This window comes from Cinclus cinclus, chromosome 19 (assembly GCF_963662255.1).
Source record: "Cinclus cinclus chromosome 19, bCinCin1.1, whole genome shotgun sequence".
Classification (NCBI taxonomy): Eukaryota; Metazoa; Chordata; class Aves; order Passeriformes; family Cinclidae; genus Cinclus; species Cinclus cinclus.
In genome coordinates this window covers 7,820,068-7,846,147 of record NC_085064.1, presented here as the reverse complement: position 1 = coordinate 7,846,147, position 26,080 = coordinate 7,820,068, and the positions used below count along the sequence as shown (strand labels likewise).

At 49.8% G+C, this 26,080-nt stretch overlaps 1 protein-coding gene across 1 annotated transcript in view; it reads right to left on the bottom strand.

Moving 5' to 3' along the window:
- The window catches only part of ASTN2 (astrotactin 2), a 315,039-nt gene that overhangs the window by 192,724 nt on the left and 96,235 nt on the right, over nt 1-26,080 (bottom strand). The window contains exons 5-6 of the mRNA XM_062505713.1: nt 20,192-20,299; nt 6,682-6,828 (exon numbers count right to left, since the gene is read on the bottom strand). Of these exons, the coding sequence (XP_062361697.1) occupies nt 6,682-6,828; nt 20,192-20,299 (255 nt within the window). The remainder of the gene's footprint in view (nt 1-6,681; nt 6,829-20,191; nt 20,300-26,080) is intronic.

The following is a 26,080-nucleotide window of genomic DNA, read 5'->3' as shown; positions in this document are numbered from 1 at the left end:
AGTGCTCAGCTTTACCATCCCTCTCCTGCCCAGCACAAAACCAGGTGATTTGGGAATAATTTAAATAGTTTAAAGTCAAATTCTAAGTTCTGTAGTCTAGTTTGAATCCAAGGACAGCATCACACCCAAGTTAAAATCCAAGACCACCTTTACTATTTTTTTTAATTATTTGTCTCTTTGAACAAGGTGAAATGCTTAAACAGAAAGTTATGATAGAGAGATTAGAAAGCAGCACAAGCCTATAGACACATCTTTCATTCAGTCCTCCCTCAGCTGAAGCACTCACAGCTTATATCTCACAATGCTCGACTCCAGGGTGTATTTTCAGCACATGAACTGAACCCATGGGCTCTCACCTCCCCAACCCAACAATGATCAAGCCTGGAGACCCCCATCCCCTCAAAACACCATTAATCCTGCCAGAGCTTTTCCACCCTGGCAAAGCAGAAGTCAATTAGCAGTACATGTCTGTGTGTAATTACAGCTCAAACTGGCACCATCTTTCCTGTGGGAGGAGAAGGGTTACAATTTAAGTGTTAAATTGCACTTCCTTGATCATTCTGACATTATTTCTTTGGGTTTTCTTGTCAGTCAGTCTTGATTTCTCCAGGGCTGAGCTCCTGACAAGCAGCACACATATTTATAAGGCAGGTGATGGCTCAGACAACTTTGCCTAAACTTAAAAAAGAAGGAATCTGCCCACCCTGCCTTGTGGTCAAGCTCATGCTGCAACAAGATCTCCCATGGTAGCTTTAGACAACACAGTTGTGGAGGTGTTGGTAAGAGCATATCTCTGTCCTCAGAAGGCATCTGGGCCAGCAGTGGATGAGACAGAAATGAGACTTCAGAAAAAAACCCAAAACCTTCTCCTTAATGCTCCGTATCTCCCAACTCCCACACTGCAGCCCAGGGCTCTCTAACAATGATGCTCTTCAGATATCAGAAAAGAGTTCAGAGAAATCCAGCGTAAATCAGATCACATCACAAAGCACAGAGGAGCTGTAATAAGCTTGTCGTGCGAATGCAGAAGTCAATGTTTGCATCTCTCCATCTATGGGAGGGAGAGCAGGTTAGCTGGTCAAAGATGTGCCATCCCTCCCAAATCAGAGGGTAAATGGTGTTGGTAAAGCTCAGCTGGTGCCAGGAGATGCTTCCTCCCCACAGGGGTGGGCACCTCCTGTCTCTCTCAGGATGCAACATGTCCCAGCTCTGAAGCAGCTCCTGCTCACACCATCCAAATGCCAACATCAGTCCCGCTGGCTTTGTTCCAGTGAATCCTGCAGGGGAGGAGGAAGAAGCACTTGGCTTCCCTTGCAAATGGAGCTGCCCCAGGAGCTGGGAATGCCTCTGGCTGGAACAGGGCTGGGCAGCAGCTGAGCAGGTTCACAAGCCTGTCAAAGCCACGATAAAAACATGATGTACTTCAGACTCCAGAATCTTATTAGTTCTTCATGCAAAGAGCGTTCACGCCGTAAAACCGTCTTGGAATCCCTTTGATCCACGCTGATACAGTTCATAAATTGATGTTAATATTTAGAGTTCATGTCTGGTAACACTGCAGCCATTTGCTCACATTTTCTTGCCAGGCAAGCAGACACAGGAGCAGGAGTGAGCAGTAACACAGGCACAGAGGTGACCCTGCTGATTACAAGCTGGTGAAATAAAATGCGATTTGTAAAGCTGCCCCCAAACGTGGCCACCTTACATGAAACACAGGGGGCCTGGAGCAGCTAGACGTGACATTGAGTCTGCAACAAGAAAGTGTTGCTTCTGTCAAAGCCCTGACCCAGGTCTCCATACAGCAAAAAACCCCGCGAGGAGAAAAGAGCACAAGAAAAACTTATTTTCAACCAATTCCTTCTGCTGATTTCAGAGGGGACTTGTGGATCTGGGAAGAGGTGGTGAACATGGGAGACCCCAATTTCAGAATCTTTCTGAAAGCCTGAAAAGATCACAGCATCACAGAACGCTTTGGGTTGGAAGGGACCTTAAAGATTGTTTTGTTCCACCTCTCTCCCCCGGCCAGGGACACCCTCCACTGGACCAGACTGCCCAGAGCTCCATCCAGTCTGACCTGAGATAGCTTTGAGATCAGATCTCTTTCCAACCTTCTGGTACAAACCTGGGGAGCTTCACCTGTAAATCAGAGAGTATCTCCAGCTTCTCCTTGCTGCCAAATGGGATGGGGGCACAGCCAGTCCCCCCCCCCTCCCGTGGCTCGTCTCTGCGTGGCCACATGAGCCTGACTGCCCTGAGGGCGTGAGCTAATGCCTGGTCACCTCCATGAGCTGCAGAAGATTGAACAGGAAATGTCAAAACCAAACAATTTAAAGTAACATATTTAATTAAAACCAAAATGTGAAGTTGTTGCGAGTCCCAACAACTGCAGTCTGTATAGCAATCTTCAGGGAAAATCAACACAGGCTGCTAATAGCAGCATCCAATTCACCAGCATCTCGGAGGAAACAGTGGTGGGGGAAGGTAGGAAATAATCTGCAGATGAAACAATTACTGATCAGTTGTGTGGCAAGGACAGTATGGCATCATTCAGGCAGGCAGACACAGATGTGCAGAGATTAGAAGGAAAACCAAAAAAAGAGGCTCCCTCTACCTCTGCCATCTTGTCAGATGCTCCGACCCAAAACATGGTCTCAAGTAGAAATTCCACTTCTGCTGGCCTCTTGGCTTTGCAAGGGGGGAACTGGATCTGCTCTCAGGGCAGAGTTGATCCTGGGAGAATTAATCCACACTTGCAGGAGGGATAGAGGCAACGCATGGGCAGCTTGTCAGGGTGGGGACACTGCCCACACCGAGCTTTGAGCCCACAGCAGGAACCCTGCCTGCCCTCACTGAGCTCTGTGCACCACTCTACACCCATCCCACAGCACAGTGAGGTGCAGAGGGATCACCACAACTTGCCTGGCACACATCTTGGAAGAAGAGGGAAGAAGGTTGTAAATGACCCAAAATGTCTTTGACAAAAACCTGCTTTTTGCCCTTTGCCTTATTTCCACTTATAAAACAAAGCCCTACAAGCCCCTTGCTAAACGCAGCTCTTGCTTCCCTCTGCACCACTGGAGGATCTCATCCACCTCTCCCACTAAAGTACAAACATCCACCCACACCATATATAACCTCTCACAGGCTGTAAAAATGGGAAGCTTTAATTGATACTATATTTCATACTGTTGTGCAGCAAGGACGTACTCCAGGCTGAGCCCTCCAGAGTATCTTTCTCCATCCTGCCTTCCCCACAAGCCATTCCCACTGCTCCAGCTCTACTTTTTGAATTATTACTTACAAGAAAAAAACAAAACCAAGAAACAACTATAGAGCTGAGTGGCTCGCATATTTGTAAGAGGTTTTATTACTCTGATGGAGGGGCTCTCTTTTCTTTCTTCCCCCTTTTGACACAGCTAAAGGGTCCTCTAAATAATGTCTTGCATTTCCATATCCTCATAAAAGCCTCTATGGTTCATTCCCTAAATCTGAGCCACCTCTGAAATCAGAACAATTCCTTCTGCTGTGCACGGGCAGGGGCTGCCTCGAAACACAAAGCCCTGGAGCAGCAGAAAGGAGGAGAGGATGCTCCAACCGCTGTGTTTGGAGAGAGGATTTAGAGGCACCCACTCGTTTCTGGGAAGCAGGAGGTCCCAGCCCTCCCTGCCAACCACGACAGCTCCTGCCAGGCTCTCCTTGATCCAGCTGCTCCATGAAGTGAAGGCAGCAGCTGTGCACACCAGGCAATAACTGCTCAGCGGGGAGGGCCGCAGGGGCACCCCATCAAATGAACAAAAGGGGAAAAAAACAAACTGAGGGAGAAATAAGGGCAATAGAGACAGGATGGTTATTACAGAACTGCTGCTTGGAATATATCCTCCCAGCTTGGCTGCCAGTTGGCTTCTGGTCCCAGTCCCTCCCCTTTCCCACCCTGCTGCTCCAGCAGATTCTGGAGCTGCTTTCTCTAACGCCATTCTTGCTGCAGCAGGGAAAGCTGCTCTGCTCCAAAGCTGGAGACATTTGGGGGGGCTTTCCCCCTCTTTCTTTTCCTGGCTCTGGCTGCTGGCACACCAGAACTGGCTGGCATCTATTTAAAGTTTCCTTCAAAGCTGAGTTCTCATCATCTAGGAGAGCGATTTCTTTCAGCCTCTGCCTTTGTTAGGCTTCTCCTGCAGAGGTGCAGGTAGCAGCTCTGCTTTCAGATTTTGCTTGGCTCCTGGTGCCTATTGAAATTCCACATTCCAAAAGGGAAGGAGAGGGTACCACTCCCTTGAAAGGGAACATCTCCCGTGAATGCACATCCCTACCTTCTCTCAGAGCCTGCCTTATCATCCTGTGCAGCACCAAAGGGAACAGCTTCAGGAACCAGACGATTTCAGTGCATGGCGACACTTGTGAGACATGGTGCCACCGTCAGGTGCCACACCAGAAGCTGCTTCAGGACTGATCAAAGCTCCCAGACTCTGCCAGGCCAAACACGTCAGTTCTGTTGTCACCTCAATGCCACAGGGATGCTCATGCCAGCCCCCTTCAGAACCCTGTAAAAAGCAGATCTAGTTCCCCACAGGAGATCTCCAGGGTGGAGCAGACCCCCTCTTCTCCATCAGCATCAAACTCCAGGTGCTGAGCCTTGGTGAACCAGCCACACTTTTCCTGGCTATCATTGAAATTCCCCAACCCAGCTCAATTCTGCAATGTTTTTAGATGCTTTGTAATATTTTGCTGCCAGTTGGGTGGCGCCTTGGGATTTGTTGTTATTCAGAAAGAAGGGACGACTTTAAGAGCCTTTTCTCTTCCTAGGCAAGGGACTGTCATCACATAAAATGATGAGATTTCAGGGAAAGTGATAGCCACTGCAAAATGTCTTGGCTGCTTCTATGCAAAGAATTTGACTGTTTCTCATAAAAAATATTTAAAAAGTTTTCACAGTTTGTAATTATATTTTACAGTTTCATTACAAAGCTCATTTTAATTCTTCTCCAAACCGTTGTTACCAGTCCTCTTGCCACTTTCTCTTCAGAAAAGTCATTAAGTCGGGACTGGAAATCATCCCATTTCCCCCAGTTTCAAGGATATTAATCTGTTTTATTGGTATTTCATTGTCATTTTCATTCGAGTGTTCCCTGCATTTGCATAATTTGCATTGCCACCCCTTTCCTGGTGACAAGCACAGGCTCAGCTTTTCACTTCCATTCTAGAGTCTCATCGCATTTTGTTTATTTGCTTTTTCAGGACACACTGTCTTCCCTGGGCCAGAACCACAAGCTGAGAGAAGGGTGCTGAGGTCCTGTCCCCATCTCTGCCTTCCTGGCTGACCTTCAGCAAGTACCAGAACCAGTGTGAGCTCCCAGTCCAAGTGCTGAACTGGTCAGTGCCCATCCCAAGGGAACACAAGTTAGAACTGGAGCAACCTCATGCCCCAAATGCAAGAATTTCTGTTGCCTAGCTACTTGGAACCATTCATGAAGATTTCAGGTACTGATGTGTGGCTTGGACAATCGTGAAAACTTTTTAGAAACAGGTCGAAGTGTAGACAAGTAACTTGTTTCAAATCCTTAAATCATGGAATGGTTTGGCTTGGAAGGGTCCTTAGACATCCTCTTGTTCCAACTCCCTGTCACGGGTAGGAACACCTTCCACCAGACCAAGTTGCTCAGAGCCACACCCAAACTGGCCTTGAACACTTTCAGGGATGTGGCATCTGCACCTTGATGTTGTCTTCATGTCTCCACTCCACTGATGTTCAGTTCCTCCAGTGTGTGAACACAATGTAGATGCTCTTCTCCTCTTTCCTACGAGGGCCAAGCTGTGACCACTGGGATATCCCAGCTACCCAGAGACCACTCTTAGCAAGGCTAATCCCACTTCATACACACTGATGACTCCCATTCTGCCATGGAGTGGTAATTTCCACCCTTCTCCACCTTGCACCTCTCATCCCACTGTGTCTCTTTAACCATTTCTCCCTCCCCAAAATATGAATCCCTCAAGAGCTGCTCTCCACTCCAAAGCTCCCAAAGCAGGGGGCTGTCTCAGAGGTGGCTGCACCAGGACACCCCCACAGCTGGTGATGCACTGGCTGCATGCATCACATTTCTGGCAGAGAGAAAGTGCCCCATCTGCATGCCCCAAGTAGTGTGATGAGTGCAGGAGCTGAGGAATTGGAACCGACTGAATAATGGGTCCTGTCTGCTGGAAGAAAATGAAATTTGCCCTCATGTTACTGAAAACTTGCACTCGGCACTCACTGCACATTATAAAGAAAAGGTCAGTGAAACACAACAAATGCAAGGAGCCCAGTTGGAGAAAGCAATAAATAGTGACAGCAGTACTCATCTAATTTATCAAAGCATCTCTGCCTTTGCTCAAACCCCAGCAATTTCCCTCTGTGCTGCTGCAAGGGCTGGGATGAACAGCTCTGCTGCTGCAGGACAGCAGGAGGCCTGTCTGTGCATCTCCCAGGGCTCCTGCATGAATTTGGAGAACAGAAATATCCATCAGACACAATTAGCAGCAATGATAACAAAGATAATATTAATTGACACGACTGATATTTTGGCCTCAGGCTCGCAGATGTGCTTGCGGAAAGGGAGATCCCTGCAGTCAAACACAGCTGGGGCATTCCCAAAGAGAGGGATCTCCGTGTCCCAGACACACCAGAGGGGCAGCAGGGGTGCTTACCATCAGCGATGAAGTGCTCGGGGACGTGGAGCGTCACCTTGACGGTCAGCGGGCAGGAGAGCTGGGAGCCACACACCACGGCCAGGACACAGGAGCTGACCGCGATCAGCGTCAGCGCCGTCTTGTTCACAGGGCTCTTCGTGGAACCTGTAAGGCACACAGAGAGGTGGGTGGGTGGCCAGGAGGTCAAGCTGTACCCAGGGCTTCCTCAGCAGAGGCAGGGAGCCCCGGCATGGGAAGGCAGCATTGAAAACGAGGGTGGCAGCTCAGCAGGAGTCCGCACACCCCAGGACTCCCGTCACACCTCATTTTGCTAGGGTAGGGAGAAAACCTGCTCAAAGCCCTGTATAGTCCCTCTCCCTGGGAATTTCTCCCTGGAATCACTCATCACACCTGCTGTGCTCCCCTGCTGAAACCACCATCACTTCTTGTCAGCACTGGTTGGCTTGGCAACCTGCTGTGAAACCCTTGTGGAGCAGGATAGCGTCTGGATGGCTGAATCACCATCAAGGGCAGCTGGGTGGGACAGAATCCCCAAGTTTCATAGAGAATATGGTGAAGCTGTGCAATACAGAGTCATCCAGACAGACCTGGCTGCCCCAGAAGATTCAGCTGCTCTTATTGGATGCAGCCTGGGAATGTCAGGTATTCAAGTGAGATTCCCTCTACCGATGGAGATGACCAAGAACTGTCCCAGGCCACTGCAACACCACCACCAAGTCTCCACTGCCCAAACCTTGGAGCCTGCATTCTTGAGGCACTGCTGATCCCCCTGGACCTGGGGGCTGCCCTGCTGCTGCTCTGAATGCATTGCATCCCCTACGGCCCCCTCATCCAACACCTCGTGCCAGCCTCCGCTTTGCTCCAGGATAACGACGGACAAGGCAGCCAGTTCCTCCTCCAGGGCTTGGGATGCACCACTTGGAGAGTGTGTCCATGGCAAGAAGAGGGCACAGCCCAGCATGAACCCAGAGGCTGCCCAGCCCATTCTGGTGCAAGCTGAGATGACCCTGCTGTGACCAAGCTGACCACAGCCCTGCTCCAGATTCAGGTGAGGACACCTGGAAGCCCATGCAGCCTCTCCCCACTTGCACCCCAGCCCTTGCCATCTCATCAGCAAAGCGAGATTTAAAAGCATCAGTCTGTAACCTGAATGGGAAATGGATCCAAGTTAACACCGGCACACACTGCAGCTTGCCTAAAGCTGTGCTGGAGGTGCTGGTGCCAGGGCAGGGACCTCATGCTCAGCACAGCCTGTGCTTTCCAGGCAGGGCACCAAGCCCCACCACAGCTTCCCCAGGTCAGAGCCTGCACAGGGGGTGCTCCAACCAGGATTTGTAGGACAGGAGAAGTGGCTGATCTGCTGGAAAATGCCCCCAGCACTGAGACCAAGAGGAGCAAGTAAATTGATTATTTATGAAGCATTTTCTCCTTTCCTTATGCATGGATCATCTAAACAGCCTTCCCACTCCTATTTCACAGCTTTATTGCCAATCCCCTGTGTCCCTCACCTTGCAATCCTCTTTTTTCTTTTCCCATCTTTATTCATATCATCAGCATAAGTTAGCACCTCCATGGGAGGCAAAATCCTCCTCTTGCTGGGCATACTGTGCCTGTCACAACCCCTGCTTGGCTTGAAGTTATGATACGAATGCAAAAAGAAAAAAGAGAGGGAAAAAAAAAAAAGTTAAAAAAAAAAGACAAGTTAAAGAGACCCCATGAGGATAAGGGGACAAAATCAAATATACAATGGACCAGACAATGCTGGATTTCACCCTTATAAATCACCCTTCAATCCAGGGTCTTAAAGTGCTTTGCAAACATTAAATGATAAATCCCTTATGAGTGAGACAAGTATTATCCCCTTTTCACAAAGAGCCCAAATCCCAGGTATGATGGCAGCTTTCACCAAACTGCAGCCAGAGTGGAGCTGGAGGAATTAGGATTTCACATCCTCATCAGTCCATGTGGCTTCTTCTCTCCCCGTGATTCAAGAGAGCAGCACAGGGGCTTGAAACAGCAAAAAAACCTTTCACAGTTCCACGAGTTTGAGCTTGGCTGCTCAAAGAAAGGGACAATTGCTCCAAGTCTCCTGAAACTCCCTTCCCTCCTGCACTCACTCATTTCCATCACTGCTGATCACTGACCTCTAGACGTGCCTGATGTCTGGTTTTGACCAACTGAACCAAAACAAGGGGGCTTCTGCTTGAGCAGAAATTGGGTTTCCAGCTCAGCTCTTTATTGCTCACGACCAGTTTGCTGCCAGGTTTGAAGGGGGACTGCTGGAAGAGTGTTTAAAGAGAGAGACAGGGCTTTTGTTTTCCATCTCTTCCTTGCTCTGCAGACCACTGATGCTCCAGCACTGCTATACTGCACTTAAACACCTATCTGAAGATAATCAGCTTCACTACAAGCCTTTAAAACCATAAGCAAATGTATTTTCAGCAAAGTCCTACCAACCAAACCTACCAGGTTCTCTAGGGCTTTGCCCTGGTCCAGAGGTGAGACAAAGTGGTCCCTTCCTTCTTCAGCCCAGGGAGGGGACCCAAATCCAGTTCAGTAGCTCAGGCAGCTCCAAATAAACCCAATGCCACAAATGAGAGCTTGACCTGGCTAAGCCTGCGCTTTCCCTCCCCTCCTTGTCACCTCCAGGCTTCCAGGGAAATGTTTGAAGAGCAGATTTGAAACTCCAGGTGCACCAACAAGCTGGTATCAACATCCTTTACCAAGACGAGGAAGCTGGGTGGGGAATACAAGACCCTTATGGATGCTTCAGAGCCCCAGCACCCAACAGAAGTCCTGGTTTGGGTCATGTGGGGTCCAGAAAGCCCAGAAGGAAGATGGTGGCCAGGCATGACTGAGACCAAACTCACTCCCCAGATCTCTCTCCCCTAATAAATGCTTCATATATTAAGATGATCTCTCAATATCTTTAATCAAAGATGTTTCTGTAGTGTTTTGAGAGGTTGCATCAAAGTGAGTGGATACCCAAGTGCTCACCCAGGCAGTTTTGAAAGGAAATATGTGGGCCATGGGGGTTCTTGGGGACTCTGCACCCAAGGAGTGGGCAGGGCACACCACCAGCATGAAAAATAAGAATAAACTACTTCTATCCAGAGGAAGTAACTTCTCCCACAACCCACAAAATCCAATGAGAGATAAACACAAAGGGAAGGCAAAGTGCTCCATTTCAGGGCAGAATCATACCTGACATGCTCCCTGCTTGTGATCCAAGGGTGGCTAAATTAGACTGGAAAACAAGAGGAGTGTCCAGCACCGTGGTCAGGACTCTGGCCACCATTGCCTTCCCCATCCAGGATTTTTTTGTTTCCCCTCAAATCCCAGTGCAAATTATCATGGTGAGGATGCGGGTCCCTGTGCAGACAGCTCAGAAACCGGTAGCAAAGCACCACATTCTCCTGAAGATTTTGCACCTGCTGCAAGATGAAGATAAATTCAAAGCCACTGGTGTAAACGCTCAGCGAACAGCCCCTCCAAACGCACCGTGTCTCCTTTGAAATATCATTTCCTTGTGCATTTAATTACTCACTGCTTTGTACACTTTCCTTTGCCCGCCCAAAAGACAAGGAGGGGGGAAAAAGCCCAACAAAACTCTGTGCTCAATTCTTCTTAATATTGGCAGTACTGCCTAAATTTAGGGGGGGGGAAGAAAAAAAAAAAAAAGAAAGGTGTTCAGAACACGTATGGATTTACAAGCAGCACAAATACCCTGTGTTCTCAGTAATATGCTGTTTCTAAATCAGGCTCATAAATACATGCTTGGGAGATTAGTCTATAAAAAAATATAAACTTTAATTACCCCCTCTTTATCAGCACACAGAGCCCGTGGTGTTAACCATATGTGGGTGTTAAACACCAAGTGCTTTGCAATCTTCCCCACCCCCCTGGGAGATAACAGCATCACACCAACGGTCCGTGGCCACTCGGATGTGGAAATGTATTCCCAGCACCCGGGGAAGACGGGGCTGGAGAAGGCGAGCAGGGAAACAGCAAGTGCTGGAAGTGCTTAGCAGCCCCCATTGTGCTGTGCCTCATGCAGAGCGCCCACCACAGGGAGAGGAGCACCCCTGGGACAGCAGCACCCAGGGGACAGCAGCACCCTGGGGACAGCAGCACCTCTGGGGGGACAGCAGCACCCAGGGGACAGCAGCATCCCTGGGGACAGCAGCACCCAGGGGACAGCAGCACCTCTGGGGGGACAGCAGCACCTCTGGGGGGACAGCAGCACCCAGGGGACAGCAGCATCCCTGGGGACAGCAGCACCCAGGGGACAGCAGCACCCTGGGGACAGCAGCACCTCTGGGGGGACAGCAGCACCCAGGGGACAGCAGCATCCCTGGGGACAGCAGCACCCAGGGGACAGCAGCATCCCTGGGGGGACAGCAGCACCTCTGGGGGGACAGCAGCACCCAGGGGACAGCAGCACCTCTGAGGGGACAGAAGCATCTCTGGGGACAGCAGCACCCCTGGGGACAGCAGTACCTCTGGGGGACAGCAGCACCTCTGGGGACAGCAGAACCCAAGCCCAGCTCACACCCCCGGGATGCTCCCAGTGCTGCTGCCGTGCCAGAGGAATCTGGCTCCTAATGATCCATCGTTATGTTCCAGCAGAGGCTCATTATTAGGATAGAACAGCGTTTCCAGGACAGCCTCACACACAAACACATCTCGAGGTGTTTTACGAGGGGCAGATCATGTCCAATCAAATCTAATGCCAATTACGATGAGCAGTGGTGTTGGCAGGAGGCTCTGGATGTGGAGCATCCCAGCATGGGAGGGAGCATCAATGCCTAAATCCCCTCCTGGCCCTGCAGCCTCCTCTTCCACAGCAGGATGAAATTGGGATGGGATGGGATGGGATGGGATGGGATGGGATGGGATGGGATGGGATGGGATGGGATGGGATGGGATGGGATGGGATGGGATGGATGTGGATGCAATGAGCCCCCAAGGCAGGGGGTGAGAGCACGGGCAGGTGTTTCATCACACACCATCTACACCACAGCTGGTCCCAGACTCTTCTTCAGCCATCTTCTCCACTATAGTCCTGGACAAATCCCAGATGAAGGTGCCCACTGAAGGTGCCCACAGCCACAGCCTAGATCTGGGTCAGAGCTTGGGCACTGGCAATCTCCAGCCTCACCCCAGACTCAGCAGGATGTGGATCAGCCCTGAAGTGGCAAGCTTTGCTTCCTCCGTGCTGGGGAGACCCCCGAAGAGAACCTCCAAGGAGGCAGAGGATGCACAGAGAAAGGGATGGGGGAAAGGAGGAAAGGCAGCCACACTGTGCAGCAGAAGGGTGAGATCAGTCGCTTCTGGATTTATAGAGGATTAGATCTTGCTGAGCACATGCTGAATCAGATTAATACTATTAACATTTATGAATTATCCTCTAGCAATTAGCTGAGACATCCTCCAGTACAGCACAGGGAGCTGCAGAAAAGGCAGCTCTGGAGTTTGGGTCAGGGGGAGGAGAATGTCAAGGGATGGCTTGGGCACTGTGGGGAGGTTGGGCTGCTGGACCCCACAGCAAGGTCAAGGGCTCATTGACCGAGCTCCTGTGTGTCCCAGTGAGCTCTTGTGCTCCTCCAGCAGCCTGAGCCATGGCTCTTAAGGTGCTCCTGGAGTTATAAAGCCTTATGTACTGAATAAATGTATTTGCTCCCTAATTATACAGCTGTTGATGGTGCTCCCCCTTTGCTCTAAGGCGCTGTGCCTGCAGCTGGCAGGGAGACTCCACCAGCAAATTCCAACCAAGAGGAGGAAGGGGGGAAAGGCAAAGCCTTGAAGGCTGGGCAAGAAATGAGCAGCTGAGGAGAGGGGGGAAATAGAGATGACAAAAGTGGCACTGGTCGAGATGCTGATCCACCAGCCCCATCAGCACCAGGGTCACCACGGGCAGATTCTCTTCCCTACATATCTTAGATCTCCTGGCACAGCAAAGAGAGGAAGAATTTGTGGAAACTCAATTTGCTCTTCTGGCACTGTTATATATATATTTTTTTTTTCATTTATCTGGGCAGGGACAATTAAAATCAATGAAGTCAGTTTTGCTTTCATGTTCTCAGTGCTGAATTGGTTGAGATAAAATCACATTAAAGAAACAGCTACATATTTAAAGGTAGATATTGCCTGCACTGGAATTTTCTTTCATGAAAATCAATGAAAGCACTTCTCCTGGAATTAAGGCCTGATCTTCTTTTTTTTTTGTTTTACACTCCAAATGAGCCCCAATTTTACAATATACAAGCACAAAGGCAAATATGAGTTGAAGGTTTCATTTTAAGGAGAAGGGAAAGTAATTTTCTATACAGAGTAGCAAAAACATTATTCCTACAGGAAAAAGGAAAAAAAAAAAAGAAGTAATCATTATCTATGAAATAGTTTGTGTTGAGTCACAGCCCAGGGAGGATTGTGCTCAGTGAGTGAAGGGCTGGTCAGACAGATGAATTGATTTTAGAAACCAGGAGGAGATGGAGGCCAGGGTGACAGGGAGGGCTCAGGACCTGGCAGGTGTCCCAGGGGCCGGTGGCAAGAGATGTCTAAGGACTCAAGTTGCTCATCCTGGCTGAACTTTCACCACACTGTCCACTGTCCCACTGCCACCCTATGGGGCAGAGCTGGGACTGGGGAATTGGGCTGCAGCCACCCCCCACCCCCCCTCCCCCCCCCCCAAAAAAAAAAAAGTCCCAAACCATTTTTTGCCTCCATCCATTATTTCTGGAATAGATGCACACTGAAAGAACAGGATGAGAATACAAATCTCTGCTCTGCAACAGCTCCCCAGGGCTGGGGCACATCCCTCTGTGCCTCAGTTTCCCCCACAGCCAAGCATCACACAGGAACAAATGTGACATCTGCCACCCTCTGCTCCCTTTCCTGCTGCAGCCGGGAGGCAAATCCATCGTGCCACAGGAATCCACAACTAAACGCATCTTCATTTTCCAACCGGCACCAGCCCTCGCCCTCCTCCCGCCTGCATCCAGCTCCGTGTTTATGTTCTGCTTCCTGGGAAACAAGAGGCTCGTTACCATGCGGAGGGCGACAGCAGAGCGATTAGTGAAATTTGTTACCCACATGCTCTGAACAAAATTAAATTAAAAGTGCTGCTTTGCTGTCAAGATAAGGGCCAAGCCGGAGAGATAATTTTTCACTCTCAAACACTCAATTACTCGCTGAGGCTGTATCAGATACAATCGGAAAATAAATAAATAAATAGGAAGACCCGCACTGCCTCCAGGAACAGATGTAAAAGCCTTTATCTCCAGCGCAGCCCAGGGAAGTTAAAGTGCCTGCAGCCACTGCAGCTCCACCATCGCTTTGCCTGCAGACCCTTGTGCTGCCCAGCTCCAGCTTCCAGCAGCAGCCCCTCTCCCAGCTGCTGTGCACCCCCGGCACGGGCAGGAGCATGAGTGAACCCCCACACCTACAGCCACCAGCGATTAAAGGAGCAAAGAGGCAGCTGGAGCAACCCCAGCTCAGCTTCCCTGCACAGCCGGAGTCCAGCAGGAATGGAGAGGGACTCAGAATGGGGTTTATGGGCTGTTGCAGTGTCTCATTGCTCTGCAGGCAAAATAAGCCATCGTGCAAAGGCACTGCTAGCTGGAAAAGCAGCATCCATGACAGAGAGCAGAGAATAGTTGGGAATAAGCAGCATCCCCCGCTGTCACACTGCCCTGGACATCAGTGTGAACATGGCTGTTGTGCCAGGGTGCAGCCTGGAGGGAGGACCTTGGTGCTCTGGGGCATAAAGACAAGATTGGTATCAAGAAGGCACCTCATTCCTGAGATCTGGGGACCTGCAGGTCACACGGGAGCTGGGGTGTCCCCTCTGGGGTGCTCTTTCCCGGCCTCACAAAGAGCAGCACAGGTCCATGTGCTGTGAACCAGCTGGGTGTGCACCACCCAGACCGACCTGTCTGTCCCTGCAAGGAGCAGCTGTGTGTCCCTTCCTGAGGAATCCTAAAGGCTCTGTGTCCCTTCCTGAGGAACCTTAACCCATCCATGCCATGGGCTGACCACACAAGGAGGGGATGGACATAGTGCCAGGAAGGGAAAAGCATCCCCAAGTACAGACAGACAGCACCAGACACAGACAGACCCATTCTTCCCTCATGGCACTAGAAGCAGCCCAAACTGACATGTTTGCTTTATCACCTTTTGTTTCCCACTTGATCACCAACAGCATCTCCCCCAGTCTGAAGGCAAGTCAAGCCTAAGGCAGAGCAAGGAGGCAATTCCCTGAGGAGTATGGAAGAGTGGGGTGATGTCCTGCCTGCAGCACTCACTCAGCTCCAGCAAGGCCAGAGGCAGCAGCAAAGAGAGCAGTGCCCAAATTTCATTCTGCACTTCGTTTAGTTTCCCATGAAATAATAAGTGCCTGCTGCCTCTGGAGATGGGAGAGGATCAAAGCAAAGCTTCCTCATATGTAGTAGACTCCAAATACCTAATATTCCCTTATAAAAGGCCTTGTTTTAAACGCCAAATACAGAGGCAGATCAAAGCTCAGATTCTCATTTCTCTAACAGCCCTCAGAAGGCTCCGCCAGCCAGCCCAGCACACACACACACACGGGGCTGACACCAATCCAAGGTACATAACTGAACTCTGCTAATTTGTCAGAGCCATCACCGCGTGCTATGGAAACAGCCAGGTGCCTTGTTCACAGAGACTTCAGCTGAGGAGCATCTCAAAGCCATGCCCTCCCTTCCCTGGGGTGCTGGGGAGCTGGAACAAGTGCTGTGCATGAAAACAGAGTGGGATGCTTCCCCCATTCCTCTTTGAGCAGGCGATGCCAGGGTGGGTGAAGGAATCCCAGACCCAAGCAAGGGGGAGCAGGCTCAGGGTGGTGCAGCTCGAGCTCAAGCAGATACCAGAGGCATCTTGAGGAGCAGCAGCCAGCTGAGGACATTGCATGAGACACCCCAGGTGGGTGGACACTGTGCTGGGTGTCGTCCAGCATATCTCAACCATCACAGGAGAAAAAGCTTCCCTTTGCCTTTGCACGCCAGACTTTCTGTCTGGGTTTCCAGCAGCTCTGAACCTGATCTCTGCTTGATGGGGAGTAACATCAGTCCCAAACTCAGGATTTTTCAGCAGTTATGGGGAGCTCCTGGCAGGTTCCAGGGGTGCAGATACAGGGGCTCCCAACAGGTCACAGAGGCTCAGGATAGAGTGAAGGGGAGAGCAGAGAGTCTGTGGATCTCCAAGACAAATGGGCTTGGCATGGCTCAGCCCCTCGCAGGATCTCCATATGACATCATCACTTTCCCTGCCTCAGTTTCCCCCCAGCTCAGGAAGCTGAACAACATCTGCTGCACATTTCTGTGTTACAGAGCAGCTGTTCTGTGGCCTGAGAAAGCAGAGGGAGGAGCAGGAACCTCACCTGTGCCCCCCCTCCAGGAAGGAGGGGCTCATTATACTCAGAATCCTTAATGAGATGGGCAGGGAGCCTGATACAACCATGGAATTACAGTGCTGCTTCTTTCCCCACATCTTTCACTATTTTATTTTACCATCAGACAGGTGCTGCCTGTGACCAGGGGAACTCAAGGCTGCATAGTCAGACCTGGAGCTGAATATATTTTGCTGGGCACAAGGCAAACCCCAACCCAAGAGCAAGAGGGATGGAGCAGGAGTGGTGTTTGTGCACAAGGCTCTGCCTCCTTGGTTTAGGATGACTTTTGCTACTAATATTTTCCTCTCAAACTCACAGTGAGACCTGACTGAACACATCCCACCCTGAAGCATCAAAGCTTTGACATCACCCTGATGGCCAGCGGGGGATGTGGATTCACATCTTTACAACACTGTCAGGTTCTGTCTCACAGAGACTTCAGCACTGGTGGAAGGTGCAATGACCGACAGCTCCGGAGACAAGAGCCATCTGTGCACCACAACCAGAATGCAAAGAAGTTCCCACATTTCCTGGTACTCCCAGGGGAACGGGAAAGGGGAAAGCCAGCCTCCACAGCAAGCAGAACCTTGCAGTGCACAAACCTGCTGCAAACAGATTGCAAGAAAATCTGATTTCTGTAAATCCTCAAGGAGTCAGTGCTGAGGGTCAGCAGGGAGGGGCAAAGTAGCATCCCTGGCCCCAGCTGAGGGTCACTTCAGCCTCTGAGCACAGAGGTGTGCACAGCCTGACAGCCTCTCTCAGGACTTGTTTCACTTGGAAAAGCAATCCAAATTCCAGCTCCCCTGAGACTGCACGCCAGAGAGCAGAGCTCACACCGATCCATCAGACAAGCGGAGAGTGAGGAGCTGCTGTGGGCACAGGCAGGGGACTATGGTGAAGAGAAGGGGTGTCTCACTGAAGATTTGGGTATGAACAGAGCACTTCTCAACATAAGCCAGCAGTGCCTCTCCCAGCTCAAATCCCAGAGATGGGGCTGAGCCCAGCACCAAAGACCAAGACTCCAAGAGAAGATCTCCTCTGCTTTATTCCTTCCACTCTCCTCCCCTGTTTCTCCAGAGACTTTCCAAAGACAGTAACATCATGTAAGGGCATCCCACAGACCTAGAAGCTGGGAAGGTGAGTGGTGCATCATGCTGTGACCACAAAAGGCACTGCCTCTTACTTCTGCATGTATTCCTGCACTGAAAACCAGGTGCCAGCAGGTTTGCTGCTCCTGAGCTACCAGAACAAACTCTCCCTTGATGAATATTGTCCCGTGGGAACGTCTCTCTAATCTGCCTTGCCAAAGCACTACAGAACCTGTTGTCCTCCTCCAGGAGACACAGGAGGCCACTTAGCCAAGCTCAAATAAAAGCAAACCTGCACACCTCCTAAGTGGAAACATCCCATCGCATCATCTGGGATCAATGCCTTGACAGTGCAAGTAATTAGGCTCAATCCTACAAAATCTTATCCGAGGAGAGAAACCCCAAGGAATCCCTCTCCTTGGACCTGATAACTATCCAAAGGCACCTGCAACGACATGCAAGCCTGGCAAAATCAATAGTGGAACATCATTGTAAGAATTAACTGTATCTGACGACGCATCCTTCTCTATTAGAGTTACGATCCCATCCAATTATGGATCTTGGCTGAACTTGTAATTATGAGTTTGGTACTACGACTTCCCACTATGCTATTGCTTTGCTTCCATGAGGGAGAGGAGAGTCAATGAAAGGATAATGGAAAATTCCTTTCAAGGATGCAGCAATGGCCAAATTTATCTAGACAGGAGGGAAAAGTACAATGGGGACTTTATGCAAGACAATTCCTTCAGTTAGCCCCCAGTGAACATGAACAAACCAGGTTCTCACAGCATTGCTCAAACACTAAGGCAGATCTAACAGTCAGCTCTGTGCGACGGCGCGAGGCAGTTCTGCCTCCTGAATTCCCTTCAAACCCAGCCATCAAAGTTGCCCAGGTGAACAACAGCTTATTCACAGGAAAAGAAAGGAATTCTTCCCATTCATCTGTTCCTTTATATTTGCCCTACAAGGAAGCTAAAACCAACAACCAAAAACCAACATATAAATCAATAAAAATATCTTTGTACCTGGCATTCAGTCTGAGCGTTTTTCAAAAGACTGACAGAGCAGTTGACCTCAAGGGGAATGGCATCAAGGCAGCCTTGCAAAGATTTATCTTCCTCTCATTAAAACACAGTTTTCCATACCTTTCCTGTGCCCTATCACCCTTTTCTCTAGTGGAAGCTGGAAAAACCCCAAACTTCAGTGACTTTTCCAAAGTATCCAACTGCTGTCACAGCCTGCCCAGTATTGCTGAAAAAGTCACTGAAAAAGCTACTCCAGCACCTGGGAAATTTGATCCCTGTATCAGCAGTGTTTTGGGAAAGTTTCTTTTGTCCCTGTTTGCAACACAACCAATTCCTTCCTCCATCACACAGGCATGAAGATGATCAGAGGGATGGAACACCCTTCCCATGAGGAAAAGCTGAGAGACTTGGGATTCTTCAGCCTGGAGAAGAGAAGGCTTAGGAGTGAATAATTGCAGCCTTCCAGTAGCTGAAGATAGCTGGAGACAGATTCTGGAGAAGGACATGGAATGACAAGATGAGGGGAAATTGTTTCAGACTGACAGAGGGCAGGGTTAGAAGAAAGTTTAAGCTTAATCTTATTGGGGAAAAAATCTTGACTATGAGGATGGGGATGTGCTGGCACAGGGTGCCCAGAGAAGCTGTGGCTGTCCCTGGATCCCTGGCAGCGCCCAAGCCAAGTTGGACGGAGCCTAGAGCAACCTGGGATAGTGGAAGGTGTCCCTGCCCATGGCAGGGGTGGAACAAGGTGATTTTAAGGTCCCTCCCAACCCAAACCGTTCCAGGATTCTGATTCTATCATTTTCCCCTGAATGCAGCTGTGTTTGTACTGCAAGAGGTAAGTAACTCATTAATCCTCTCATCCTTTTCATCAAGAGCTTGTTATAAACATGGTGATGGATTTCCTTTGGTTCTAAAATACATAGAAAATAAAAATAATAAAAAAATAATAAAAAAACCAACCCTCAAACATATAAAATTGAAGGCCCAGCCTTTGAGCGGGAACAACTGCAGCACACCCCTGTGCGTGCATGAGTTTATTCCCGTGTGCAACCATCGAGAGGATCAGAGGTGTTGAGGTAATTTCACATTCAAATAAACACATTGGAAGCATTTATGGGAATGGCTCATCATGGAAACAAATGGGGCCTCGTGCTGCTGCGGTGGGCACCGGCATCTATCTGGCTGCCGTGCTCTGCCGAGGCCCGGCTCCGTGCACAAAACAAATGGAGGGAGCAGACCCACTGTGCAATTTTTAAATTGCTTCCCAACGGAGTTATTTCCCGACAGTGATTTTTCAAACCCAGTCGCAGCAGCAAAACTCAGCCTTCCCTCCACCAAACAGCTCGGGCTGAAAGTCCCGAACAAAACCGATCCGGTGTGATGTGATGGGGGGAAATGTGGGCACTAATTTCAAACTCCAGATGATATTTCAGTTTCTTGGCTTCTCTAACTCACAAAAGAGCCTGAAGGGACTCGGGTCTACAAATCCCTGCCCCAACCCTCATTTTGAATTTGCTCTTTTTAATTGCCTTTGTGTCAAGAGGAAGGCTGGGAAATTTTCATCCAATGGATGGCTTGCATGGGAAATAAAGGGCAGAAAACAGGAGTTTGGAGCAAGGAATTGCCAAGGTAACCATCCCTGACAGCTGCACTGGTGCCAGGATGAGGACAGACACAGCCACTCCCCGCTGGTGCAGCTCTGGGAAGTGCCAGGGCATGTGGAAGGTGAGTGATATTAGAAAGCATCAAAGAAACCCAGAATCTCATCAGCATCACTGGGAAATGGGATTTATGGCTCCTGCACAATGCTGCATCACACAAACAGCACATCTTGGGATGTCCTTACCACCACAGACTGGTGTGGCTGTCCTTTAGAGTTGGGTAGCATCAGACACCATCACCCAAGAGGACAGTCAAGGTGCCCAACCATTTCTTTTCCCCTGACACCAGTGTGCAACACCCATGTCCTTCCGTACCTTTGCTTCGCCTCCGGCTCCGATACTGCTCCGTGTAGAAGGTGAGCTGGGTTTCATCGTCTGCCTCTGAGCCAGAGTTGCCTTTGGCACGTCCAAACCCGATCCCACCTGCAAGCAGTAGAGAGGAAAAAGTCAGCCCTGGTAGCTGGGATGTTCAGGAGCTGGGAGCTCCTCAGCAGAGCTGAGGATTTGGCCAGCATCCCACACTCGTTGTTAAGGTTCTTTGCTTGGAGTCACCAGTAGTGATCAGGAGCTTTTACCATTCATGACTTCATCAAAAATCAAGAGCCCACAGTGCCTGTAGTGATGTGAATGCAAGAAGACACTTTCTACCCTCAGAAGTAAAAGCACAAATACATTTCAAGGGACTTAGAAGGAAAATCCCTGAGTGTGGCAGCTGCTCTCCCCAAGGATACCTCTGTGGTGAAATGCAGTGGATTTTAGCAAACCCAGCAAGGACAAATGGTACAGGGGATATACAGCACTTGGGGGCATCCAGGACCCCCCTGAGGGTCTTTCCTGCTCCTCAGCACCCAATCTGGCCCATCTGCTCCCCCGGCTTGCTGTGACAGCAGCAGTCAGGACTGACAGGAGCAGGGCTGGCCCATGGCTCACCTGACCTCCTCCTCTCCAGATATAGTGTGGAATGCAGCAGGAGCCAAGCTGGCTTCATCCCTAGACCCACCAAGAAGCAAAGCATGCTTAAAAAGCACCACACAGTCTAATTGGCAGAAGTCTTTCAATCTTTGCAAAGCTTAAAGCAAAGAGGCCTCTGGGGGTTGACAGTGGCCCTTTAAACTGCCATTAAAATATTTTACTGTTTTTAAAAATCTTTTATTCTAGGCAGCAGCACAATTTCCCCATTTCTTGGCAGAAGGACAGAAAATGAGCGGTGCCTTCTGCCCTCTGAAATCCTTAATCACAGTGATGAGAGGTGGCTGGCAGGAGCCAGAGGGATGCCAGGAGCTCAGCACGTGGCTCCTGCCCTGGCCATGCCCTGACCTGGCCGAGAGGCGCCCTCCAGGGCAGTCTCAGCAGTGGGGCAGGAAGAGGCTCTGCTGGCTCCTTTCCTCCTGGAAGCAGCAGGAAGGGTCAGTGCATGCAGCAGCATTTAGTGCTTGGACAGGGGTTGGGGGTTTAAAGATCCCAAACCATGACCCATCATCAACCTCTCTTCATCCACAAACACCACAAAAACCATCCAGTGCCATGATACACCCACACCAAGGGGTTTGAAAGGCACAGCAGAGTGGTAAAACCAAGAAGGCTTATTTGCAAGAATGAGGAAAATCTTAATTAACCTGGGCTTCTAACGCAGGCCCTTGGGCAACCAGCCAGGGCTGCAGCCCTGCTGCACATGCCCTTCTCACTGAGCAGAAGTTGCTGCAGTAGCCAGGGCTGGGGGACAGACACCAGCTATGGGAGGGTCCCCCCACTCCTGAGAGCTCAGCACAGCCATCGCCCCTGCCTGGGAGAGGGACCCGGACGCTGTCTGTGCAGGTAGGACATGGCACATCCCTCTGTCACCTTCCCGTGCACCAGAGCTGGCCCCTTTTGCACAGGCAGATGGCTGGGCTGGACAAAGGCAGCAACGTGGTGCTCTCTGTGCTGTCACACCCCACTGAGGTGACCAGGCAGCTGGCACAGGCAGCAGCTGCTCCGCCAGCCACCGGCCCAGCCCCCTCTGGCCACTCCGTGTTTGTGTGCCGGCTGCGTCTCCGTGATGGATGGAGCTGACATGTTAAATTACTCAGGCTGGATGTCTTCAGAGAGCTGGTGACAGCGATATTGCATTTTCTGATTACCCAGCACTGAGCAGGATGTAAAAATACAGGAGTTGTGAGACCCGGCTCAGGTCCCCAGCCCGCAGCGGAAACGTCTCCTCTGACCCAACATGCAGTGCCAGAGGTCAGCCTGGCGACACGAGCCTGGGGCACACACATGGCTGCCAGGGATGTGCTTTTACACCTTTGTGTCATCAAGGATGCTGGAACTCATTTTGGTGGAGGTTTTGAGGATTTTGGAACCCAGTTGAGGCAAACCCAAGGTCACAGGGACACTAATCCTCAAGCAATCCTGCCATCAACCTGATTTCATGCTTAACTGGCCCCAAAATCTGACCAAATTAGCCAAGTGTGACATTTACAACTGGGGCAATGCCTCCTCTTCCAGGTCTATTACCAGCCTTGGTCGCAGGCTGCTCACCAGGGCATGGACTGAGGATAATCAGGATGGGGCCAAGGATGCTCACAGCAGAGAGCACCCACGAGACATTCCTGATGAACAAGCCAGCATCCAGGTAAAACCAAGCAGTCCTGCCTCACCAGCATTCCCTTTCCTTCAAAAACAAAGAGAAAACCACCAGGTATCAGAAAACAAAAAGATCCTAATCACTGCAATCGGTTACAAACTGGAGAAATGGCAATTTTGAAGTACTGGGTATCAGCAGTGCACTGGCAACTCTCTCCAGCAGTTCTCACAGGGAGATACACTCTCTTTACACCCAGTTTACTCCTGCATTTGAGACTGCAGAAAAAAACAAAGCTCCCCTTCCTCACCCAACCCCTCATCTCCTGCCCAGCTCATTCACCAAGGAGTGGGGCAGGAGGCAAGCAGGGAAGGAGAACTCAAGGAAGATGCTCTTGTTTCTAATCCTGTTTGCAGATTTACAAGCTCATTAATCCCTTCAAATAGATCTCAGCTCAGCCAGGCACTGGGGCAGGGGCTTGTTCTGAGTGCAGCATTAATTTAGTGGGGAGCAAGGCAGAGTGCCAAGGCAAACACCTCGTTATGGTGCAATTAAAGATGGTCCTGTTAATGCTGAGTGGGGATAAGGAAATAAAATTCAGGAACCAGAGTCACCCCCAAAGACTTTGTTAGCTGGAACCATGAGTATATTTTTAAAAGTGAGGGGTTTGTCATTAAAGAGTAAATAAAAAACAAACATGACATTTTTTAATCCTTTCCTTGAATCCAGGAGGTTGCAGAACATCTCAGGGAAAGAGCTATAGATGTAAAAGGAATGAAAACTGAGTTTAAATAAAGAAATAAGTAACAGCATCTGTTTGGATAACTCCTATCTGAGGCCAAGCTGACCTCAGCTACTTAATCCTGCAAAGTTGGATGTTATAATAAAAGTAGAAGCTTGGTTTTGTCCCCAGTGGTGCCACCTTGGGTGACATCTTTGTGATCCCTCTGCCCTGCAGCCACTATCAATGGAAAAAGGATTATCTGCATCCTCTTCCTCTATAAAAAATGGAAAATCCTTGCACATACCACAGAATTCAAGATCCACAACTTCCCTCATCAACCACGTTGGGTTCATCCCCCTCCATGCTCACTCACCCCATGCAATGTTGCCTTCTGAGTGTTCAACAAGGCCCTCTGCTCCCAGGCTGCCCAGTAAAAACTGGGTGAGGAATGCCCTCCCCTGCAAAGTCCATGCACTAAGAGGTGGCAGTGCAATGCAATTAGCTAAGCGGAAATTTTCAATTTAATTAATTTAACCCTGAAAAGAGCACCAGACAACTGAAAAAAAAAAAAAAACAAGAAAAAAAAACCACCCAAAACAAATATGGTTAGAGAAAGGCAAATTAGATGCAGATTTAAGAAGGAGGGGAAAAAAAACCAAGCAAACAAAAAACAACAACAGCAACAAAAAAAAAAAAAAAAAAAAAAAAAAACACAAAAAAACCAACAACCCCACACATTTTCTTTTGAAAGTTGCCCAGTCAACGCCAAAAGCATAAAAGTATAAAGAAAAAAAGCCCTTTAAAACAAAGCACCTTGCAGCAGGGGTATGTTCACACACCCTGGCTTCACACACAGCTGAGAAAAATTCTTCCTCCTTACTGATCTTCCCTCTTCCTTCTATCTCTCCCCAAAACACTCCACCAGTGCAGGACGTGCAGGTGACAGCACCACGGGCTTCCACTGTGAAAAACTGCGATCATGGTGGTCCCAGACAGCATTCCTTGCACAGCCTGAAGGGTTTTCTTTTCACCAAGGACTAACTCAAAGAGCTGGACACGATATTATGACTCAGGTGATGTGAAAGTTTCCAGGTGAACTCCAGAAAAGCCTCACCAGCAAAATGTGATGCTCCACAAGCAGCACAGGACAGTCAGACAGGGCAAGGTGGAAGCAGAGGTGTCCTGGCAAAAGCAGGGACCATGGATGAGCCCAGCTGAGCCTCAGTTCTCCTCCCTCAGGGAGCTTTGGGTGACTCAGGGCACAGCCAAGACCTCCAAGCCATAAGAACTGCAGCCCCAGTGAGCAGCACATCCCAATGAACAACACATCCCGTCTCAGGAGAAGGACCATGACGGGTTATTCCTTCCCAAATGCAGAGTGTGTTTAAAGCCCTGCCCCAGGAGAGGGCACCAGACCCCCTCTCTGCGCACAGCAGCCTCCCCCAAGGGCACCTCCCAGCCCCGGGGCTGCGCACACAGCACGGTCCATCAGCCAAACCCGCACCCTCAGCCCCTGCCCTGCTGCCCCTCCCCAGGGCGTCGCTTCCCGGTTCTGGGGCAGCCAGGTTGGGATGCTCTGGGACTGCATTTCAGGATCAGCAACCGCTCTGGAATGCAGCATCCTTCCCTCCAGTTCAGCCAGCCCCTAGAAGAGACCTCTTCCTTCCAGCCCACCCCTCCCACCCTCAGCTCTCTCCATCCTCGCTCTCCCTCAATTATTTATAAACTCTGAATGTGCTTCACTCCATAGACTTGTTTAGGGAGAAGGGTTGTATGAAAGAGGCATTAGACAAAATAAAGTTATATGGCACTGTAAATAGAGAGGGTGGTGTGGTTTGGTGTTATTTTAAAAGTCAATCTACTTGGGAAAACAGCATCTTCCCCAGAGCTGCTGGAAACACTCAGGGCAAAATCAGGTTTAATGAGAAGCAATGGGCAGCAGCTTATGCACACAGAGCACAGAAGCAAAGCAAGGCAAAGTTTATCCCAGATTTGTTTCCCCTGGGCTACGGATCAGGTTGTTCTCTGCTTTGGATGGTTTATCCCATCCTTCTGAAGGAGTAGCACTCGGAAACCCTTTCGGAGCCTTTCCATAGAGGTGGGAATCCTTCTGCCATGTGCAGCTCCTGCAGGGAGAGTGCTCCAGCTGTAGGGCTTTGATGAGGTTAAACATTAATTAAATCAAGCCACAAGAAAATAATTACACACATGCATCCATCAGGCTGACTTGTCACTACCCAGAAACAAAGTTGGATGCAAACTCCATCAGCAGAACTGTCACAGGGCCGTTAGGAGGAAATGAATGCATCCCAAATGGACAATTTCATTTAGGGTGAGCAAAAAAAAAGCCTCATGGATTGCAATGGATTAATGAGGCAAAGGGTTTATGTTTGCAACTGGATGGAAAATGTAAACATCCCGAGTTGTGGTAGCGTCCTTTACCCTGAAGGGTTGTTTGCTCTCCAGCCACTCGCCTGCTGGAGGCACAGGTAACCACAGGCTGTAAAAACAACACCTCTAGCACAGAAGAAGCCAGGGAATGGGCAGGGAAAGTCATGGATCAGCTCAGCAACAGTGCCCAGCCACCCCCTCTACAAGCAAAAAGATATTTAAATTAAGAGGAAAAAAGGATGGATGGGATGGGGCTGTGCAGAGTGAGATGTCCATTGGTGACATTGGGACTTCCTGGCTTTTTGGGGATTTCTAACGACTGAGAGTTTAAAATCTCTTTACTAGAGTATGCTGGTGAGGGATCCCCGTGGCTGGGGACACTGGGAATCAGAGTCCCCTCCTGAAGCCCATGGGGTACATTCTGCCTCAGACTTCTCATCCCTCACAGACACTGGGTACAAAGCAATCTGATTTTCTCATACTGAGGAAACCAGTGGGGAGAGATGGAGAGAGACTCAGGGTGCTC